At 40.4% G+C, this 22,112-nt stretch overlaps 1 protein-coding gene and 1 long non-coding RNA gene across 2 annotated transcripts in view; both read left to right on the top strand.

The window, feature by feature from the left end:
- The window catches only part of LOC115088601 (CD109 antigen-like), a 220,564-nt gene that overhangs the window by 170,984 nt on the left and 27,468 nt on the right, over positions 1-22,112 (top strand). Inside the window, exons 29-34 of the mRNA XM_029596859.1 lie at positions 6,092-6,282; positions 6,896-7,051; positions 7,147-7,212; positions 14,246-14,280; positions 14,392-14,623; positions 16,381-16,552. Coding sequence (XP_029452719.1) covers positions 6,092-6,282; positions 6,896-7,051; positions 7,147-7,212; positions 14,246-14,280; positions 14,392-14,623; positions 16,381-16,552 — 852 coding nt within the window. The remainder of the gene's footprint in view (positions 1-6,091; positions 6,283-6,895; positions 7,052-7,146; positions 7,213-14,245; positions 14,281-14,391; positions 14,624-16,380; positions 16,553-22,112) is intronic.
- On the top strand, positions 6,097-7,212 carry LOC115087894. Its single transcript, XR_003855648.1, has 3 exons — positions 6,097-6,282; positions 6,896-7,051; positions 7,147-7,212. It is a non-coding gene; the product is annotated as an uncharacterized LOC115087894 (long non-coding RNA).

The following is a 22,112-nucleotide window of genomic DNA, read 5'->3' as shown; positions in this document are numbered from 1 at the left end:
GAATAGTATGCAAGGTCAAGTTACAAAAGCAATACAGTTTCTGGAGGAAAACTAGCTCAAGGAATTGGATAGTAACTACACTCTGTCAATTGTTACATATGCCTTATCATTAGCTAATAGCACCCAGGCAAGTTTAGCCCTTAACCAACTGAATGGAAGAGCAGAAAACAAATGGTTAATTTGTTTAAGTGTTTATATTCTCAATTATATGTGATATGACTAGAAATATATGTATCCAACATTATTTTTTATAAAAGGGTTCTGACCCAAAGTGAGAGAAATTTCTTACGGTGATTTTTAGGGAGTTCATTATCATCAGATAAGGGAGATGATGGGAGGAGGGTGGAGGTGGAGAGGGGGCCTCTTGGGGGTGAGTTTGTACCCAGCAATTAAATAACTCTGGCCTAGATTAATCATTCCGCTTTAAATATAGCGGAATGATCGCCCACAGGGAAACAAAGGGGCAGGGAGCAATCGTGGGCAGGTGGCCACATCGCGGCAGTATGTTTTTGTCCGCCTCGATGTGGCTGCTTGCCCACGATCGCCCCGTCGCACCAGCAGAAAAGTTGTAGGTATTTCCGGCACTACTGCCAGGAGATAACATGCGAAGCATTATCGCCCGCAACACTACCGGCACCTCATGATTCCAAAACCCCGCCCAAACTCCTCCCTTTTTTATTTAAATTTGAAATAAAAAAATTCAGTTCGTGATGAGTGTAATTATCGCGTGCCTTACTGTGGTAACACACGCGGATAAGGCCCTATCATGTTTTGATGAATGACCCGATCTGTTGGTTGTTCCTGGGGTACGCCAGGCGGATTGTTTATTCTATTATTGTTCTTCAATAAAATGCTTTTTCATTAAAAAAAAAAAAAAGGACGCATTAATATGCTCAGTGTGTTCTCTATGCTTGTGGGACTATTGTTAATTATTGTTTTTCTTATTTTTTAAATGTGGTGACTATGAAAGCCAGATTAAGACAAAAGCCTGTTTCCAGCTGGGTTCCTGGAAGCAGCAGGGTACTTACAATGACATATATTTAAAGTAAAATAGTAAAAAAAAATTACAAAAGTAGATTTACAAAAATACCTTGTCAAAGCATTTATAATGTAATTAGTTCATTTCAAGAAGCTGGACCAACATAAGAAAAATATTTTTTACCTAATGTATGACCCTGATGCGATAACCATTTTTCCCATAGATACAAAATGGGGGAAAAAACCTCTTTAATACATCTGGCCCTGAAGTGGCTCAAGTTACGTTTTTCTTCATCTGTTGACCTTATGAATAAACATTCTGTTTAGGAAGAAGAGGTTTTTGAGAAGCTATAGAGAGAGAGCAGAATATACCTGCTTTTTCCATAGGCCCCAGAATAGGGAAAAAACCCTTTTTGACTGAGGCCCAGAGTATTTCTTGCTTTGCTTAAGTAGGAATCCATGAATTGAACTTATGTAACAAGACAGTGATTTGTAGATTTTTAAACATGATGAATACACTACAGATTGTATGTAGGGCTTCTGATTTAGGGGTTTAAAGAATGTCAATTTCTTCCAAGTAATTAGGATTTTTTTTTGGATGGATGCATAAAACCGGAATTTTTAGCTTTTTTTTTTTTGCTTTTCAGGACTAAACTGAGGCTACTTTTTCTCCCAAAAGTCCCTACTCACAATGTTTTCTTATATGGTACATTTCATCCACAATGAATGACACTCCCATTTCTGTTAAAAAAAAATTTGTTAAAACAACTTGGGCCTCATTCGCTAAGCATTTTTCCCATAGATACAGAATGGGAAAAAAGCCTTAGTAAATTAGGCCTTTATTGTCCAGTAAAAGTCTTATAAAATCAGATTTACCATGGCAGCACTGCAACAATGTACATTTAAGGCAGTAATGTTTTAATCCATTTCCTGTGACTAAACGGGTATTTAGAAAATTGCCCACATTATAGTTGGTTAAAAGAATGTGTACAGGTTCATATCGAGTGCACTTTTATCCACAATAGGGAGAGTGTTTCTGGGGGCAAGGTTGAAGTGGGGTTTGGAACTAGGCGCATACGTTTGCATTTGTGCATATTTTTTTCTCGGAAAAATTAACTGTATAAAATAGCAGGTACTTTTCCTTGGGCAATTTTCAAAGTGAAACATGCATTATTTATTTATTTATTTTTTAGTTTAATTACCATCAGTTGGTAATGCCATCACAACGGTTTACATATTTCAACAGGAGATATTAGAAATACATATTTCAATACGGGGATATTAGGATTGGGTACTACAAGATCATCAACAAAGAAAGGTTGAAAGTACATGGAAAATAAAGGTAATAGGATAACAAACTATGGGAAAAACTGTAACATTTATAATAGGAGATGAATCGGAGTTATGAAGTCATTAGGAGTTAAGGATGTTGAGATTCGTTTGGGAGTTCTGTTGCTGTGGGGTAGTTGAGAGGGATTAGGGTTGTCATTTGTGAGCTTTGAAGAACAGCCAAGTTTTCAGATCCTTTTGAATGTTTTTAAGTTGGGTTTGCATTCTAAGGTCCATCAGAAGTGAGTTCCATAATTTAGGACTGGTGATGGAGAAAGCTTTTTCACGGGTGGTTGTTAGCTGTGCTGATCGGACAGGGGGAATTTTAGAATGCTCTTGTGTTTGAACGTAGGTTTCTTTGAGTCAAGATGAGGAATGAGGTTAGTGGATGATCAGTTTGATTGATCATTATGTATAAATTTGTATGTGATGGTCAGGGTTTTGTATTCTATTCTATATTTAATTGGTAGCCAGTGTAGGAAAATAAGGATGGGTTTAATGTGTTCAATTTTTTTTGTGCCAGTTAAGATTCTCACTGCTGTGTTTTATAGGATTTGTAGTGGTCTGACATAGGAGGCTGGTAGACCAAGTAATAGAGAATTGCAATAATCAATGCTTGAGAAAATGAGCAGTTGAAGAACAGATCTGAAGTCTTCAGTGGTTAGAAATGGTTTTAGGCGTCTTAGTGTTAATAGTTTGTAATATCCTTCTTTAATTTTGGTTGTAATATGGTTTTTTTAGTGAAAGTTCAATTGTTCTATGATCACTCCTAGGTTGTGTTTATGAGTTACTGGGGAAATTGGTTCTTTATGATTCTCAAGCAAAAGTGGAGCTGGAGGTGAGGTAATTATTTCAGTTTGTCGATGTTTATTATAAGTTTTAAGTGGGTTAGTAGTTGTTTGATTGTGGATAAGTATGTGGCTGTGTTCATATAGGTTTCATCCAGTGAATTTTGATTGGTATTAGAATTTGTATGTCATCAGCATAGAGGAAGTGGGTCAAGCCGAGATCTTTTAGTAGATGGCATAATGGAAGAAGGTATATTTTGAAGAGTGTTGCAGAAAGAGCGGAACCCTGAGGCACTCCAGTATGTAGGTAAATTTTTTTGAATAAGGTGTTGTTAATTGAGACTTGGTAGTTTCTGTTGGAGAGGTATGATGAAAACCATCATAGGGTTATGTCGATAAGTCCAATATCAAAAAGACGGTCCAAAAGAATATTTTGGTTAACCGTGTCAAAAGCTGCAGAAAGGTCTAGCATGATGAGTAGGTATTTTTGTCCATTGTCAAAGCCTCTGAGCAAAGTGTCAGTCATTGAGAGTAGTAAAGTTTCAGTGCTGAGGTTTTTCTGAAACCATATTGATTTGGAGAAAGGATATTGTTTAACTCTAAGTGATCTGAGAGCTGAGTGTGAACAACTTTTTCTATGATTTTGGCTAATAGTGGTAGGTTTGATATAGGGCGGTAGTTAATTGGATTGTTTGGATCAAGATTAATCTTCTTAATGATAGGCTTAATTACTGCAGATTGGAGAGAGTTGGGATAAATTCCTTCTGTAAGAGAAAGGTTTACTATCTCTGTGAGTGTTTAGATAATATAGTTTCAATTGATTTTAGTGTAGAAATGGGGATATAGTCAAATGGGTGATTGGCAAGGTTCATTTTTTTAAAGAGAGATTGAATTTCAAGGGACGAAGCTGTGTCAAAGTTTGACCATTTTGGGATTTCATTAGGATTCATCATAATGTTATGATTGTAATTGTCGAGATTATTGTTGGTTAGATTTATTATTTTCATATTAAGAAGTCGGCAAATTCATTGCTTCCAGTTTTAGTGCATGGTGATAAAGGTTTGTTTGCAGTTTTTATGAGATTTGTACTATAGACAATAGCATTCTTGGGTTGTGATGGAAATTATTAATTTTCATAGGAAAAGATGCTTTTTTGTGTTGATAATAAGAGATTTGTAGAGAGCTAGAGCGTTTCGATAGATAGATAGCAGGACTGATGTTTTGTTCTTGCACCATGCCTTTTCCTTTTTTCTGAGCTGTTGTTTAGCAGTTCTAATGTTGTTATTGTACCATTCTTTATGATGATGAGAGGTTTTAATAGTCTTTGAGATGACAGGGTTTATGTTGTCAGCAACAGATTTGGTTATATTGAACCACGAGTTTATGGCATTTTCTGAGTTGGATAGATCAATTTTAGATAATTTGGATGGTAGTTTTTGTTGGAGAGTTTCTGTGTTAAAGAGGGAGGCAGTAATTCACAATCATAGGGATGTTTTGAGATGTTGTGAGTTTTAGTTTGGAAGTCAAATTGGTTTGAATCAGGTGGTAGTCTGACCAGGGGATATTAGTTATATTTGTGTTATAAGATAACCAATTATTTTTGTTGATGAAGATGAGATCTAAAATGTGACCAGCTTTGTGCATAGGGGCATTAATGATTTGATTTAACTGTAGCGTAGATAGCGCATAAATGAGAGTTTGGCAAGTTGAAGAAATAGGGATTGTATCCATGTGAATGTTGAAGTCACCTAAGATAATAGTAGGTTTATTAGGGTAATGTTGGTCATTAAAACTTCGATTAGTGGAGAGCAGTTGTTGTCTAGTGAATGTGGGGGGGGGGGGGGGGCAGGTAGAGCAGACAAATTTGTAGATTAGTGGAGTTGAAGAGTGCAACTTCACGCAACCCGACGCGAACAAATCTACGCCCGATTTTTATAACATTGCGCGCGCTGCCGCTGACTAAATCCCCCCCTCCTTTGTTCAAAAAGTTACGCCTGCCAAGGCAGGCATAACTTGCGCATGCCGGCCGGCTGCCAGCTCACCATTCCCGGCCCGGGGGCTGGTTCGGAGGCCTCGGACACGCCCCAGGAACGCCCCCAGGCCAGCACCACGTCCCACGCCCCCACCCCTGGAATGCCCCCGAATGCCGCACCGCTCCCAACACGCCCACGACACGCTCCCCAAGCAAAGCCCCAGGACTTACGCGCGTCCCAGGGCTTTGCGTGGTGCCGGCAGCCTATGCAACATAGGCATGCCAGTGAGCAAGTCCCCTGTGCATGTAAATCCGGCTGGAATTACTTGCGCAGGGCTTTTAAAATCTGCCCCATAACTCTTTTGAAAATTCACTCCATAGGGCTAAATTTTGAAAACGTTTTATGTGTGTAAATGCAGTTATGAAAATTGCCACGTTATATGCTACTTTTACGCATGTAACTCCTTTGAAAATTTCACTCCAATATATTCAATGTCAGCCAAATTTAAATCTGTTGTGGAAATTTAGGGCATTGTCCAATAAAGTAGAAGAAGGGAAGGGGAGGGGAGGAGGATAGATGATGAGGTGGCAAATTTTCACACTTGACTATGGTAGAAAAAAAAAAAAATCTTGTCACAATTCTAATAGTTATTGATATGGAAATATCCCCTATCAGATTCTGATGAGGCCCTTGCAATTCATGCAGTTGCAAAGATAATCTCATCTCTCTCATACTCTTGTTATTTAAAGAGAATAATCTCAATTGGAAAACCTCTCTTTACAGATTAGAATTTGCATCTTTTTATTAATCTGGCACTTCTTCTCCTTTTAAATGTAACCCACATATTTTTATTTAATTATTTAAAATTACTTGATAGCGCTCCCTCCAAAGTTCAGGGCGGGGTACATAACAACATACATAAAAGAAGATTAACAAATACATATACGTTTTCTGAACATTTGCTTGTGGTTACAATTCTTTTAACTTCCTTCTCTCTTCTTTTTTTTTTTTTTTACTTTTTAGCTGAAACAAAGTTTTGGTCCTCGCCAACTACTGGGTTGTCTAACTATTGGCAGCCACGATCCTCAGATATTGAGACAGCTGCTTATGGATTGCTCTCACACTTCCAGCAAAATCGTATTAATGAAGGTATTCCTATCCTGAAGTGGCTCAGTCAGCAAAGGAGTCACCTTGGAGGTTATTCATCTACCCAGGTGAGAAACAGCTCTGATACGCCATATGATTACAATCATAGGGGAAAGAACTATCATTATTGTATGCACAATAACCTATAATTATATAGTATGGTTACATTTCTGCATAAACCAAAAAAAAAACCAAGCTAGTACAGAAAAAATATACAAATTTACGAAGCCATGGAGGCAGAACTCATGGCCCCCTGGAGGTCATTCCAAACATTGCCTTATTGTATAGCAACATCTACCTGCTGCTTTAAATGTGTTCTTCCATCAGACTCTAAACTAAGGGAGCTGCCATTCTGTGTCTCTTGTCCAGAAGAGCACTGCTATGACACCTGCTCTTTATTTGTAGAGCTGAGCTTTCACAATTGATAAAATGGATTGGATTACTCATATGTTGGTCCAATAAAGATTTCACAACCTGCAAAGAATCCGTTCTTTCTCCAGTACCAATATAGCTACTGAAACTCTGCACTAAGACTGATAAAGACATAATGGCCCTGAAATGGTAATAGGGAGCTCAGGTTCCAGTGGACTATATCCCATTTCTATGTAAGGTCACTTTAGGAAAAATGCAGCAGAACAGTGAACATCCCTAAATTTATGATGCATTCATCACTTTTCACAGGATACTATAATGGCTCTGCAAGCCATGTCCCAGTTTGCATCTCGGTATTCTGTTGGCAACACTGGTTTGACTATCTCAGTTACTGGGCCTGGTTCAACTTTGCAAACAACCTTTCAGATTAATTCTCAAAATCTGTTGGTGCTACAGAGTCATCAGGTAAACATTTCTTATATCTTTATGGTTAAATTACATTTCTAACAAGAAAATGCATTTCTTGTTCTAATGTGTTTTTTTATTTTTTATTTTTGCAGTTAAATGTGTTCCAATCTTTCGCAATAACTGTCACAGCACAGGGGAATGGATTTGCTATTGTTCAGGTACCAAAAAGATAAATGATGTTTCCAGACTGGCAATTATCCTCTCTTATAATCCGATAAAACACAGCGGTAACCAGAATCAGGTTCTGTCATATTATACTATTAGTAAGATTAACCATATTGACTGGCCCAATGCCCATGGGCAGCACCACGTGTTACCATTTACGGAGACCTAATTTTGATTCCCAGATCTGGATCTGCTCATTGGGCCAGCATTAGGGACGATCATTAGAGATGTGAATCGTGTGATCGATCATCTTAACGATTGATTTCGGCTGGGGGGGAGGGAATCGGATCGTCGCAGTTTTGTTTTTTTAAATATCGTGTAAATCGTAAATCGGGGGAGGGCGGGAAAACCGGCACACTAAAACAACCCTAAAACCCACCCCGACCCTTTAAAATAAATCCCCCACCCTCCCGAACCCCCCCCCCCAAAATGTCTTAAATTACCTGGGGTCCAGTGGGAGGGTCCCGGTGTGATCTTCCACTCTCAGGCACACTAAAACAACCCTAAAACCCACCCCGACTCTTTAAAATAAATACCCCACCCTCCCGAACCCCCCCAAAAATGTCTTAAATTACCTGGGGTCCAGTGGGGGGGTCCCGGTGTGATCTTCCACTCTCGGGCACACTAAAACAACCCTAAAACCCACCCCGACCCTTTAAAATAAATCTCCCACCCTCCCGAACCCCCCCAAAATGTCTTAAATTACCTGGGGTCCAGTGGGGGGGGGGGTCCTGGTGTGATGTTCCACTCTCGGGCCACGGGTGCGTTGATAGAAATGGCGCCGGCGCTACCTTTGCCCTGTCATATGACAGGGCAAAGGTAGCGCCAGCACCATTTTGGTTCCTGTCCCCCGACGTCACGAGCGTAGGAGATTGCTCCCGGACCCCCGCTGGACCCCCAGGGACTTTTGGCCAGCTTGGGGGGGCCTCCTGACTCCCCACAAGACTTGCCAAAAGTCCAGCGGGGGTCCGGGAACGACCTCCTGCACTCGAATCGTGTTGCTGTAATGCAAAATGGCCATACGGCCGGCGCCATTTTGCAATACTCGTTGCAAAATGGCGCCGCCCGTATGGCCATTTTGCATTACGGCAACACGATTCGAGTGCAGGAGGTCGTTCCCGGACCCCCGCTGGACTTTTGGCAAGTCTTGTGGGGGTCAGGAGGCCCCCCCAAGCTGGCCAAAAGTCCCTGGGGGTCCAGCGGGGGTCCGGGAGCGATGTCCTACGCTCGTGACATCGGGGGACAGGAACCAAAATGGCGCCGGCGCTACCTTTGCCCTGTCATATGACAGGGCAATGGTAGCGCCGGCGCCATTTCTATCAACGCACCCGTGGCCCGAGAGTGGAACATCACACCGGGACACCCCCCACTGGACCCCAGGTAATTTAAGACATTTTGGCGGGGTTCGGGAGGGTGGGGGATTTATTTTAAAGGGTTGGTGTGGGTTTTAGGATTGTTTTAGTGTGCCGGTTGTCCCGCCCTCCCCCCTTCCCCCGATTTACGATTTTTGACGATAAATCGGGGGAATTCCTATTATATATCGCCTCTAACGATTTTTGACGATTTAAAATATATCGGACGATATTTTAAATCGTCAAAAAACGATTCACATCCCTAACGATCATGCTCTAGAAGTGGAAATGGAAAGCAGACTCAAATGATGAAAACAGGCAAGGGCATAAGCACTGACTTTGTTAGATGTAAAACAGTAGTGAGATAGGCCAAGAGAGAATTTGAGAAGAAGCTTGCCAGAAAGACAAAAATTAATAATAAAAACTATTTTCAAGTACCTTTGAAGCAAAAAGGTTGTGAGGGAGTCAGTTGGGCTGCTAGATGACTTGAGAGGTAAAAAGGATGCTCAGGAAGAGAAGGAAATAGCAGAAATTCTAAATGAATATTTGGCTCAGTCTTTTTACTAAGGAGGATGCTGGGAACATGCCCACACCTGAAACATTCTTTAATAGTGGAGATTCCATGCAACTAAATCAAAACTCTGTAATAATGTAGGCTGTAATAAATCATATTGTCAAATGAAAGAGTGATGTCACTAGGACCGAAGAGCATCCATCCCAGAGTCAAAAAAGAACTTAAATATGAAATTGCAAACCTTTTACTAGTAATCCTCTTTGCAGAAAGCGTCAAAAAACACGTGGCCAAACCGGGGCTAAAGGTGCGCTCAGCCGAGCGCACTATACTGAATCGGCCCCTTTAGAAATAAGTTGTTACAATTAGAAACAGAAACAAGCAGACAAAACCGAAATAAAAACCTGAGAAACTAGACTCTGAACAGTGGAATACTGAAGAAAGAGCAAAATACAAAAATATAAAAAATGCTCATTCCCAAAGATGGCATATTCCAATTGTTAAAATCTCAAAATATTTTTTTTTTTACCTTTTTGTCTGATCTTTGTATTTTTCTAATCAGTTGATCCCAATCTCTTTTTTTTACACTTTTCCCTTGTCTGTCATTTCCTAATTTGTTTTTAGGGTCTCTCTTCTCATTCTATTTCTTCACCTACTGTCTTCTTCCCTTTCTCACACACATACACACTCACACACACAGAGGCTCATGCTTTCTCTCACAGACTCCCTCACACACATAAGCTCTCACTCTCACATTCTGTTCACACACACGCACATGCTCTCACTCTAAATGCTCTGTTATACACACACACACACACACACACACAGAGGCTCATGCTTTCTCTCACAGACTCCCTCACATACACAAGATCTCACTCTCACATGCTCTACCATGCACACACACTCAAGCTCTCACTCTCACATGCTCTACCACAAACACAACCTCTCATTCTCAGTCCCTGGCTCCCATGCTCATACATAGGTGCACACCCAGGTACCCATTCTTATACACACACAGACGCACAGCCAGGCTCCCATTCTCACCCCCAACACTCCCCAGGCTCCAATTCTAATCCATACATACCCCTAGGCTCCCATTCTAATCCACCCACTCATCCAGGCTCCCAATCTCAACCCCCAACACACTCACACACCCCCGGCTCCCATTCTAATCCACACGTACTCTTAGGCTCTCATTCTAATGGCGCCGGTGACCATGTGACAGGGGCTGACCAATGGCAAGGGCAGCCCCTGTGACACAGGCTATCGGCGCCGTGAGGAAACCGCAAACGAGTGCAGGGATGGCTTCCTGACTCCCCGCTGGATCACCAGGGAGTTTTGGTAAGTCTTGAGGGGGTCAGGAGGGTGGGGGGTTTAAATGTTTATTTAGGTTCACCGTATTCAACAGAAATTTGTTGAATACGTTGGGAGTCGCGATGCGTTTCGCCTCCCAACGTATTTTTCGGATCGCTAAAAATAAGTTGCGGATTACAAATACGGTGAAAACGAATGCATACCCCTACCTTACAGATTGCATGAGACGGCATTGATATGGGCCCATGACTCCCATATCGCAGGACATTCTGAATGGGCACAAACCCTTGAATTGCTTCACCAGCACTGCTGGTGGCCCCAAATGAAGCAAGATGTCAAGGCCAATGTTGGCTCGTGTCCTACCTGTGTGCAGCAAAAAACATTGCACGGCTGATCCTGGGGGCTATTACAGCTGTTGCCAGCTCCCAGGGAACCCTGGACCCATGTCCACGAATTTTTTTGTGGAACTCCCTATCTCTAATGGCGCCACTGTGATTTGGGTGACAATTGATTGATTCTCCAAGATGGCACACTTCATACCATTATTGGGCCTTCTTTTCACTCTGGAATTGGCACATCTCTTCACCCTTCACGTCTTTTGCCTACATGGATTACTGAAGCACATATTATCAGATAGAGGAGTTCAGCTCACTGCACAGTCCTGTGCTCCCTCTGCAAAGAAGTTCGATATTACGTTCGACTGTACAATGGCCTACAACCTGCAAGCAGGGCATACCAACCACACCCTTAAAACCTTCTTCCAGTCTTATGTCAATGAGCACCAGAAGAACTGGGCCACCCTCCTACCTTGGGACAAATTATCCCATAATAATCACATCAACACAGCCACTGGCTCCTCCTCCTTCCAGCTAGTTTACAGAAAATAGCCTCTGTCACTGCCTGTGATAGGCTTAGCTCTCAGCCCAGGAATTGCATGAACTATAAGCATGGACCAACCAGCTGATTGAGAATGCTGCCGCCTAAGCCAAGAGAACAGCAGATACCCATAGAAGGCCAGCTACAAATTCAAGATAGGGGAGGTGGTTTGGCTAGGTATTAGACACTTACGCATATGGGTTCTCTCAATGTGCTTGGCATTATGCTTTATTGGGCCTTTTTTTTGTGCTGTGGCAAGAGGACCTGTCACATACCAGCTAAAGCTACCACCGACGTTAAAAATCCATGACATGTTTCACGTCTTGTTGCTTAAACAAGTGGTGCTTTCTTGGCCATCCAGAGTTCCACCTGATCTTCAGGAAATTGCTGCTGATGAAGATGACATATATGAAGTCCAAGAAGTCTTGGACTCCTGCAGGAGGGGGAAAAAGATTGAGTATTTAATCGCTTGGAATAATTATGGCCCAGAGGAAAATTCATGGGAGCCATCCTCCAACATACTGGACACTAACCTCTTGAAGGACTTTCATCAATGGTACCCCAGGAAAATCTAGGGCTTCAGGAAGGGGGCTTAAGAGGGGAGGTACTGTTGTTTTTTGCCTCAGCTCAAGGAACTACAGATACAATAACTAATATCTTTTTCAGGGCATGACACTTTTTTGAACAAGTGTAACCTGTGTAATGCACCCCCCCCCCCCCACAACGTCCTTATTTCTAAGCACTATTGAGCTTTGATTCACTCTTCGCACTGATAGAAACATGTGATGAGAGCAGACTCAACTTGTATAGTCCAAAAAAGGATCACTCTCAAAAAATAAAACAGTTTTCACACCAAAGATTGTCTTGCAAACAAAAAAAGGAAATTTTCCTGATCAAAAACGAACACAGTGAAGTGGAAGAAAAATCAACAGCAGGATAACAGTTCTTTAAATTCACAAACTGCAACCTCACACTCTGCTTCGAAGAAGAAGGTGGGGGTGGAAGGAAGAGGAATTTGGATTCAGAGACAACCAACATGAGCCATGACTTATTTAAGTCTGGGGTACTGATGCTCAGACATTAAGGAAAAAAAACACAGGACTTTTACGGCTAAGTCCGCTGACTGATACATGGGAGTAACCTGCACGACATGGCAGATATTATCATGGAAAGCTTGCTGGGCAGACTGGATGGACTATTGGTCCTTTTTATGTTGTCATTTCTATGTTTCTATAATATAAATGCAGGTACAGTTCCTTATGCGGCTTAAGTTCCCAAGTTCTTTTACTCACTCCTGTTTATGTAGCCCCCCTAATCTTTTGTATATATTCGCTATAATTATAAGTCTGTTATAGTATGTCTATATTTTTAACAATATTGACATATTTAGACCTTTAACAGGTCTTTTGTATATATTCGTTATAATTTTAATTCTGTTAAAGTTGTTCCTCTGAATTCAATGTATACCGTTGTTAAAAATGTAAACCGGAGTGAAGGCCCCCGCCAATACTTCGGTATATAAAAGCTTATAAAATAAATAAAAATAAAATAAGTAAGGTTCAGGAACATTGGAATCTCTTGGTATTTCCCAAAAGAATTTCAGAGAATCCTCCTCTTTCCCACAAAGCTACTGACAGGCTGACAAGAACAATTCTGTTCTTGAAATCTAAGGTTTGGATCTTCTTGGAGAAACCTGTTACTCATTGCAAGAGAGTGAACACCTTTCTCCTGCTCCATCACAGCCCTAGATGCTTCTCCCTAGCTCACGCCAAGACTTCTCTCTCAGGACTGGTCCAATTCCTGTTATAACTTTAGTCTCTTTGACCCACCCTGTGGGGGATGGACCCTCCTGTCACTCCTATTTTCACTATACCCCTAAGGAGCTCTCCATACCAAAATGTTTTTCATTCAATCTATGGGGGAAACAACCTAATCCACTTCTACATCTGCTTTTATGGTAAAACGATTTTTATTGAGTTATGAAACAAGAAAAATACAAACAATGGTGGCCCCCTGAAGACGCCAACATGTAAGACACATATCAATAATCAGAGGTACCACATTTTAGAGAAGCGTACACTCATGATATCAGACTCCCCCTCCATTCTAGCAATAATGTAGAACAAAGTGGTCGGCCCATGCAGAATACAACCAAGGAAGGTACCAGAGATGCAGGGTTCCTTATACACCTCTCAGTACACCACTAAATGAGAACAGCCGAAGACCATCGCCAAGCAAATCTGTAATCTTTAGAGATCCCCCACCCATCCCCCACCCACACCCCCAGGTTTCGTCAATCGGAAATAACAGTCTCTCAGCTTCATAAGGGTTACTTAGTACGTGTCCACGAGCTGCAGAGCCACCTCCACATCCGGAAACAGCAGCATCCCGGCTGAACCTAGTCATTGATTATCAGGTTCCTTGCGCGATGAGGTAGATCTTGCAAATAGGCATCCCAAGTTCGCAGGAAATTCCGACAGTGCTGCGGCGATGTTTTTGAGGTGAGATTGTCCATTTGCATCCTACAATGAAGATGTATATGCCAAGTCCAGTAAGATGGGGCTGCGGATTCCTTCCAGTTGAGTAATATAACTTTTTCCCCCACCAAACAGGCCTTCTTGACAAACCAGCGAGGACTCAGCCCCCGAATCATAGATTGGGGAATGCAATCAAATAAAATCAAATGTCTAAACACCGGAATGTGTACCTGCAATAAGCGCTATAAAAACCCCACAATCTTTCCCCCAGTACAATTGGATCAGGGGACATGCCCAAAATACATGAGAGAGGGACTCCACAGCAAGGTGACAATGGGGGCAGGTGGCTTCCGGTAGCATTTTAGCATAATATGCAATTTGAGGGGAGATAAATGTTCTCCGCAAGAATTTGTATTGCATTTCCCGAAAATACATGTTTACCGGTAGTCTCAGCCGTATTCCTCATACATCTGCTTTTATGACATTTACTATTCAGGTTTCTGTTTGTTTTCCAGAGACCAAAATGACTTTGTATGTCTCAAGCCCTGAGTGTATGTTAATATAAGGAAATATATGAAAAAAATGTATTTTAATGTTTTATTTTGTAGTCTCATGGCTAATTTTTCTGTTTTTCCCCCCAAGGCTGTCTGCTTTTGTGATTCGTTGTTTTCTACAAGCCAAACCCATCATTTTTATCGACTCAACAATTATAAGCAGAACAATGCAGTGGCTTATAGGCTTTCAGGACATGAATACTGGTCAGTTTACTGAACCAGGACGAGTGATACACAGTGAGCTCCAGGGTGGACAGAATGGTCCAATCACTCTGACAGCTTATATAGTGGCTGTAATTTTAGAAGATGCGGTTTGCAGGGTAAGTTTAATATGGCCATGTGCCCAGATGTGCTAGAGCTAGATACCGGTAGAAAGAGCTGAAATCATATCAGTAATCCTCCATTCTTGATGTCTTTATGAATAGCATCTGGGTGTGTTTTTTCCAATATCATTCTTTACTTTATTTTACTTTAATATTTGATTAACTGTAAAATCACAAAAACCATCCATGCAGTGTAATATAAAAATAATGTAAAATCAGTACAAAAGATTTTACACAAATATTAACAGAATTTAAAAAAAAAATGATAAAACAACATTTAATATAAACATTCCACCACATGATATTCTCTCTTATACAATAATCTTCTAGCTTTTAAGTCATAAAGGTCTAGACTGTAGGCAAGCAATTCAAAAGCAATTAGTTAATTGAGTTGCATTACACACACCATAGAAATGGAGAAATAAAATCTTGAAACTGATGGTAAATAAATGCTGCATTGTCCATCTAATCTGCTCATTTTCTCTACCTACTATATACCCTACTTGATATCTGGCTTTTCTCTCATTTCTTTAATGATACCCTGTACTTGTCTCATGCTTTTTTGAGTTGCACTATGGTTTTTGCTCCATCACCTCCACTGGAAGACTTTTCCATGGATTTGTCGCCTGTCCTTGAAGAAACATTTCATTACGATATTACTGAATCTACCTCTTTTTAGTCTCATATCATAACCCTTTTTTCTAGAATTGTCTTTCCACTAGGCATGGGTTGCCTTCTCAAAGTGACCTGGGAAGCTTAGTCCTTCCAGCCCTCTTTCTAACTGGTGTGTTAAGCTATTTAGGGGTGGGGGAGTGGAGAGGTAGAGAGGAAGGGAAACCTAGTCATGCAACAGTCCATGGGTACCAGGTAATACAAATGAATGTAGGCCACATCTCCCCCTTTTCAGGTTTATTTCTTCTTTCCTACCCCCTTCAGATTCTATCCTCCCTCTCTCCCATTCAGGTCCTTGCCTCTCTTCAGCTCCTTCCTCCTAGAGGTTCATTTTCTTTCTCTTTCTCTTGAAGCTTCTCTCTTCACCCTTTACTCTTTTAGGTTCTCTATTTCCTCTACCCTTTTCAGGTTCCTGTCTATCTCCCTATTCCTTTCTTCTCTCTTCTGTTTATTCTTCTTCCCTCTTCCAAACTTCTGTATTCTCCTTTTCCATTTAGGTTCCTTCCCTCACTCCCTTTCTGGTTCCTCTGTTTCCCCTTAAGTTTCATCCACCTCCCTTTTTCTGGTTCCTCTTCTCCCCATTTACCTTTAATAAGTCTCTTTCCTTTGGCTTTGGCAATAAGAAAGGGGAGCAGGTCTCCAACACTGCAGGGACGCAGAACTGCACGGCTCCCAGTTCCCATGGCTGTTCCTCCACTCCCTTACATACCTAATATTTAAATAGGAAGGATGCAGTGAAGGAGGGCTCTGAGAAGCAGGAGAATGTGATCAGTGTCCCCTTGCTGCTGTCGTAGAGGAGGAGGAAGAGCAGGTTGTGTGCAGATGATGTGAGATGGGCTCCTCCTGGCTTTAGCAACTCTCTCATACTCATCTTCTTCGATGAACTGAGGTGGGTACCAGCATGTACCTTCCCAGTTTGAAACCCTGAATGCACTGGTCCACTGTTATGTTTCCCAGTATCCCAATGCAGTGGTGAATAATCTAACCCTCTTTTCAGCAAAAAATGAATTACTTATGGAATATATAATTATGAAAGTGATGTCTGTCTAGTCTAAACTTTGTTTTATACTTTTTTGTTGTAGAATATGTATGCAAGTCAAGTTACAAAAGCAATACAGTTTCTGGAGGGAAAACTAGCTCAAGGAATTGATAGTAACTACACTCTGTCAATTGTTACATATGCCTTATCATTAGCTAATAGCACCCAGGCAAGTTTAGCCCTTAACCAACTGAATGGAAGAGCAGAAACAAATGGTAATTTTGTTTAAGTGTTTATATTCTCAATTATATGTGATATGACTAGAAATATATGTATCCAACATTATTTTTTATAAAAGGGTTCTGACCCAAAGTGAGAGAAATTTCTTACGGTGATTTTTAGGGAGTTCATTATCATCAGATAAGGGAGATGATGGGAGGAGGGTGGAGGTGGAGAGGGGGCCTCTTGGGGGTGAGTTGTACCCAGCAATTAATAACTCTGGCCTAGATTAATCATTCCGCTTTAAATATAGCGGAATGATCGCCCACAGGGAAAAAAAGGGGCAGGGAGCAATCGTGGGCAGGTGGCCACATCGCGGCAGTATGTTTTTGTCCGCCTCGATGTGGCTGCTTGCCCACGATCGCCCCGTAGCACCAGCAGAAAAGTTGTAGGTATTTCCGGCACTACTGCCAGAGATAACATGCGAAGCATTATCGCCCGCAACACTACCGGCACCTCATGATTCCAAACCCCGCCCAAACTCCTCCCTTTTTTATTTAAATTTGAAATAAAAAAATTCAGTTCGTGATGAGGTAATTATCGCGTGCCTTACTGTGGTAACACACGCGATAAGGCCCTATCATGTTTTGATGAATGACCCGATCTGTTGGTTGTTCCTGGGGTACGCCAGGCGGATTGTTTATTCTATTATTGTTCTTCAATAAAAATGCTTTTTCATTAAAAAAAAAAAAAAGGACGCATTAATATGCTCAGTGTGTTCTCTATGCTTGTGGGACTATTGTTAATTATTGTTTTTCTTATTTTTTAAATGTGGTGACTATGAAAGCCAGATTAAGACAAAAGCCTTGTTTCCAGCTGGGTTCCTGGAAGCAGCAGGGTACTTACAATGACATATATTTAAAGTAAAATAGTAAAAAAAAAATTACAAAAGTAGATTTACAAAAATACCTTGTCAAAGCATTTATAAATGTAATTAGTTCATTTCAAGAAGCTGGACCAACATAAGAAAAATATTTTTTACCTAATGTATGACCCTGATGCGATAACCATTTTTCCCATAGATACAAAATGGGGGAAAAAACCTCTTTAATACATCTGGCCCTGAAGTGGCTCAAGTTACGTTTTCTTCATCTGTTGACCTTATGAATAAACATTCTGTTTAGGAAGAAGAGGTTTTTGAGAAGCTATAGAGAGAGAGCAGAATATACCTGCTTTTTCCATAGGCCCAGAATAGGAAAAAACCCTTTTTGACTGAGGCCCAGAGTATTTCTTGCTTTGCTTAAGTAGGAATCCATGAATTGAACTTATGTAACAAGACAGTGATTTGTAGATTTTTAAACATGATGAATACACTACAGATTGTATGTAGGGCTTCTGATTTTAGGGGTTTAAAGAATGTCAATTTCTTCCAAGTAATTAGGATTTTTTTTTGGATGGATGCATAAAACCGGAATTTTTAGCTTTTTTTTTTTGCTTTTCAAGGACTAAACTGAGGCTACTTTTTCTCCCAAAAGTCCCTACTCACAATGTTTTCTTATATGGTACATTTCATCCACAATGAATGACACTCCCATTTCTGTTAAAAAAAAATTTGTTAAAACAACTTGGGCCTCATTCGCTAAGCATTTTTCCCATAGATACAGAATGGGAAAAAAGCCTTAGTAAATTAGGCCTTTATTGTCCAGTAAAAGTCTTATAAAATCAGATTTACCATGGCAGCACTGCAACAATGTACATTTAAGCAGTAATGTTTTAATCCATTTCTGTGACTAAACGGGTATTTAGAAAATTGCCCACATTATAGTTGGTTAAAAGAATGTGTACAGGTTCATATCGAGTGCACTTTTATCCACAATAGGGAGAGGTGTTTCTGGGGGCAAGGTTGAAGTGGGGTTTGGAACTAGGCGCATACTTTTGCATTTGTGCATATTTTTTTCTCGGAAAAATTAACTGTATAAAATAGCAGGTACTTTTCCTTGGGCAATTTTCAAAGTGAAACATGCATTATTTATTTATTTATTTTTTAGTTTTAATTACCATCAGTTGGTAATGCCATCACAACGGTTTACATATTTCAACAGGAGATATTAGAAATACATATTTCAATAAGGGGATATTAGGATGGGTAATACAAAGATCATCAACAAAGAAAGGTTGAAAGTACATGGAAAATAAAGGTAATAGGATAACAAACTATGGGAAAAACTGTAACATTTATAATAGGAGATGAATCGGAGTTATGAAGTCATTAGGAGTTAAGGATGTTGAGATTCGTTTGGGAGTTCTGTTGCTGTGGGGTAGTTGAGAGGATTAGGGTGTCATTGTGAGCTTTGAAGAACAGCCAAGTTTTCAGATCCTTTTTGAATGTTTTTAAGTTGGGTTGCATTCTAAGGTCCATCAGAAGTGAGTTCCATAATTTAGGACTGGTGATGGAGAAAGCTTTTTCACGGGTGGTTGTTAGCTGTGCTGATCGGACAGGGGGAATTTTTAGAATGCTCTTGTTGTTTGAACGTAGGTTTCTTTGAGTCAAGTGAGGAATGAGGTTAGTGGATGATCAGTTTGATTGATCATTATGTATAAATTTGTATGTGATGGTCAGGGTTTTGTATTCTATTCTATATTTAATTGGTAGCCAGTGTAGGAAAATAAGGATGGGTTTAATGTGTTCAATTTTTTTTGTGCCAGTTAAGATTCTCACTGCTGTGTTTTATAGGATTTGTAGTGGTCTGACATAGGAGGCTGGTAGACCAAGTAATAGAGAATTGCAATAATCAATGCTTGAGAAAATGAGCAGTTGAAGAACAGATCTGAAGTCTTCAGTGGTTAGAAATGGTTTTAGGCGTCTTAGTGTTAATAGTTTGTAATATCCTTCTTTAATTTTGGTTGTAATATGGTTTTTTAGTGAAAGTTCATTGTCTATGATCACTCCTAGGTTGTGTTTATGAGTTACTGGGGAAATTGGTTCTTTATGATTCTCAAGCAAAAGTGGAGCTGGAGGTGAGGTAATTATTTCAGTTTTGTCGATGTTTATTATAAGTTTTAAGTGGGTTAGTAGTTGTTTGATTGTGGATAAGTATGTGGCTGTGTTCATATAGGTTTCATCCAGTGAATTTTGATTGGTATTAGAATTTGTATGTCATCAGCATAGAGGAAGTGGGTCAAGCCGAGATCTTTTAGTAGATGGCATAATGGAAGAAGGTATATTTTGAAGAGTGTTGCAGAAAGAGCGGAACCCTGAGGCACTCCAGTATGTAGGTAAATTTTTTTGAATAAGGTGTTGTTAATTGAGACTTGGTAGTTTCTGTTGGAGAGGTATGATGAAAACCATCATAGGGTTATGTCGATAAGTCCAATATCAAAAAGACGGTCCAAAAGAATATTTTGGTTAACCGTGTCAAAAGCTGCAGAAAGGTCTAGCATGATGAGTAGGTATTTTTGTCCATTGTCAAAGCCTCTGAGCAAAGTGTCAGTCATTGAGAGTAGTAAAGTTTCAGTGCTGAGGTTTTTTCTGAAACCATATTGATTTGGAGAAAGGATATTGTTTAACTCTAAGTGATCTGAGAGCTGAGTGTGAACAACTTTTTCTATGATTTTGGCTAATAGTGGTAGGTTTGATATAGGGCGGTAGTTAATTGGATTGTTTGGATCAAGATTAATCTTCTTAATGATAGGCTTAATTACTGCAGATTGGAGAGAGTTGGGATAAATTCCTTCTGTAAGAGAAAGGTTTACTATCTCTGTGAGTGTTTTAGATAATATAGTTTCAATTGATTTTAGTGTAGAAATGGGGATATAGTCAAATGGGTGATTGGCAAGGTTCATTTTTTTAAAGAGAGATTGAATTTCAAGGGACGAAGCTGTGTCAAAGTTTGACCATTTTGGGATTTCATTAGGATTCATCATAATGTTATGATTGTAATTGTCGAGATTATTGTTGGTTAGATTTATTATTTTCATATTAAAGAAGTCGGCAAATTCATTGCTTCCAGTTTTAGTGCATGGTGATAAAGGTTTGTTTGCAGTTTTTATGAGATTTTGTACTATAGAAAATAGCATTCTTGGGTTGTGATGGAAATTATTAATTTTCATAGGAAAAAGATTGCTTTTTTGTGTTGATAATAAGAGATTTGTAGAGAGCTAGAGCGTTTCGATAGATAGATAGCAGGACTGATGTTTTGTTCTTGCACCATGCCTTTTCCTTTTTTCTGAGCTGTTGTTTAGCAGTTCTAATGTTGTTATTGTACCATTCTTTATGATGATGAGAGGTTTTAATAGTCTTTGAGATGACAGGGTTTATGTTGTCAGCAACAGATTTGGTTATATTGAACCACGAGTTTATGGCATTTTCTGAGTTGGATAGATCAATTTTAGATAATTTGGATGGTAGTTTTTGTTGGAGAGTTTCTGTGTTAAAGAGGGAGGCAGTAATTCACAATCATAGGGATGTTTTGAGATGTTGTGAGTTTTAGTTTGGAAGTCAAATTGGTTTGAATCAGGTGGTAGTCTGACCAGGGGATATTAGTTATATTTGTGTTATAAGATAACCAATTATTTTTGTTGATGAAGATGAGATCTAAAATGTGACCAGCTTTGTGCATAGGGGCATTAATGATTTGATTTAACTGTAGCGTAGATAGCGCATAAATGAGAGTTTGGCAAGTTGAAGAAATAGGGATTGTATCCATGTGAATGTTGAAGTCACCTAAGATAATAGTAGGTTTATTTAGGGTAATGTTGGTCATTAAAACTTCGATTAGTGGAGAGCAGTTGTTGTCTAGTGAATGTGGGGGGGGGGGGGGGCAGTAGAGCAGACAAATTTGTAGATTAGTGGAGTTGAAGAGTGCAACTTCACGCAACCCGACGCGAACAAATCTACGCCCGATTTTATAACATGCGCGCGCTGCCGCTGACTAAATCCCCCCCTCCTTTGTTCAAAAAGTTACGCCTGCCCAAGGCAGGCATAACTTGCGCATGCCGGCCGGCTGCCAGCTCACCATTCCCCGGCCCGGGGGCTGGTTCGGAGGCCTCGGCCACGCCCCAGGAACGCCCCCAGGCCAGCACCACGTCCCACGCCCCCACCCCTGGAATGCCCCCGAATGCCGCACCGCTCCCAACACGCCCACGACACGCTCCCCAAGCAAAGCCCCAGGACTTACGCGCGTCCCAGGGCTTTGCGTGTGCCGGCAGCCTATGCAACATAGGCATGCCAGTGAGCAAGTCCCCTGTGCATGTAAATCCGGCTGGAATTACTTGCGCAGGGCTTTTAAAATCTGCCCCATAACTCTTTTGAAAATTCACTCCATAGGGCTAAATTTTGAAAACGTTTTATGTGTGTAAATGCAGTTATGAAAATTGCCACGTTATATGCTACTTTTACGCATGTAACTCCTTTGAAATTTCACTCCAATATATTCAATGTCAGCCAAATTTTAAATCTGTTGTGGAAATTTAGGGCATTGTCCAATAAAGTAGAAGAAGGGAAGGGGAGGGGAGGAGGATAGATGATGAGGTGGCAAATTTTCACACTTGACTATGGTAGAAAAAAAAAAAAATCTTGTCACAATTCTAATAGTTATTGATATGGAAATATCCCCT

The sequence above is a fragment of the Rhinatrema bivittatum genome, chromosome 3, assembly GCF_901001135.1.
Source record: "Rhinatrema bivittatum chromosome 3, aRhiBiv1.1, whole genome shotgun sequence".
NCBI lineage: Eukaryota > Metazoa > Chordata > Amphibia > Gymnophiona > Rhinatrematidae > Rhinatrema > Rhinatrema bivittatum.
Note: the sequence above shows the minus strand (reverse complement) of the source record. Positions and strands in the feature narration are given on the sequence as shown.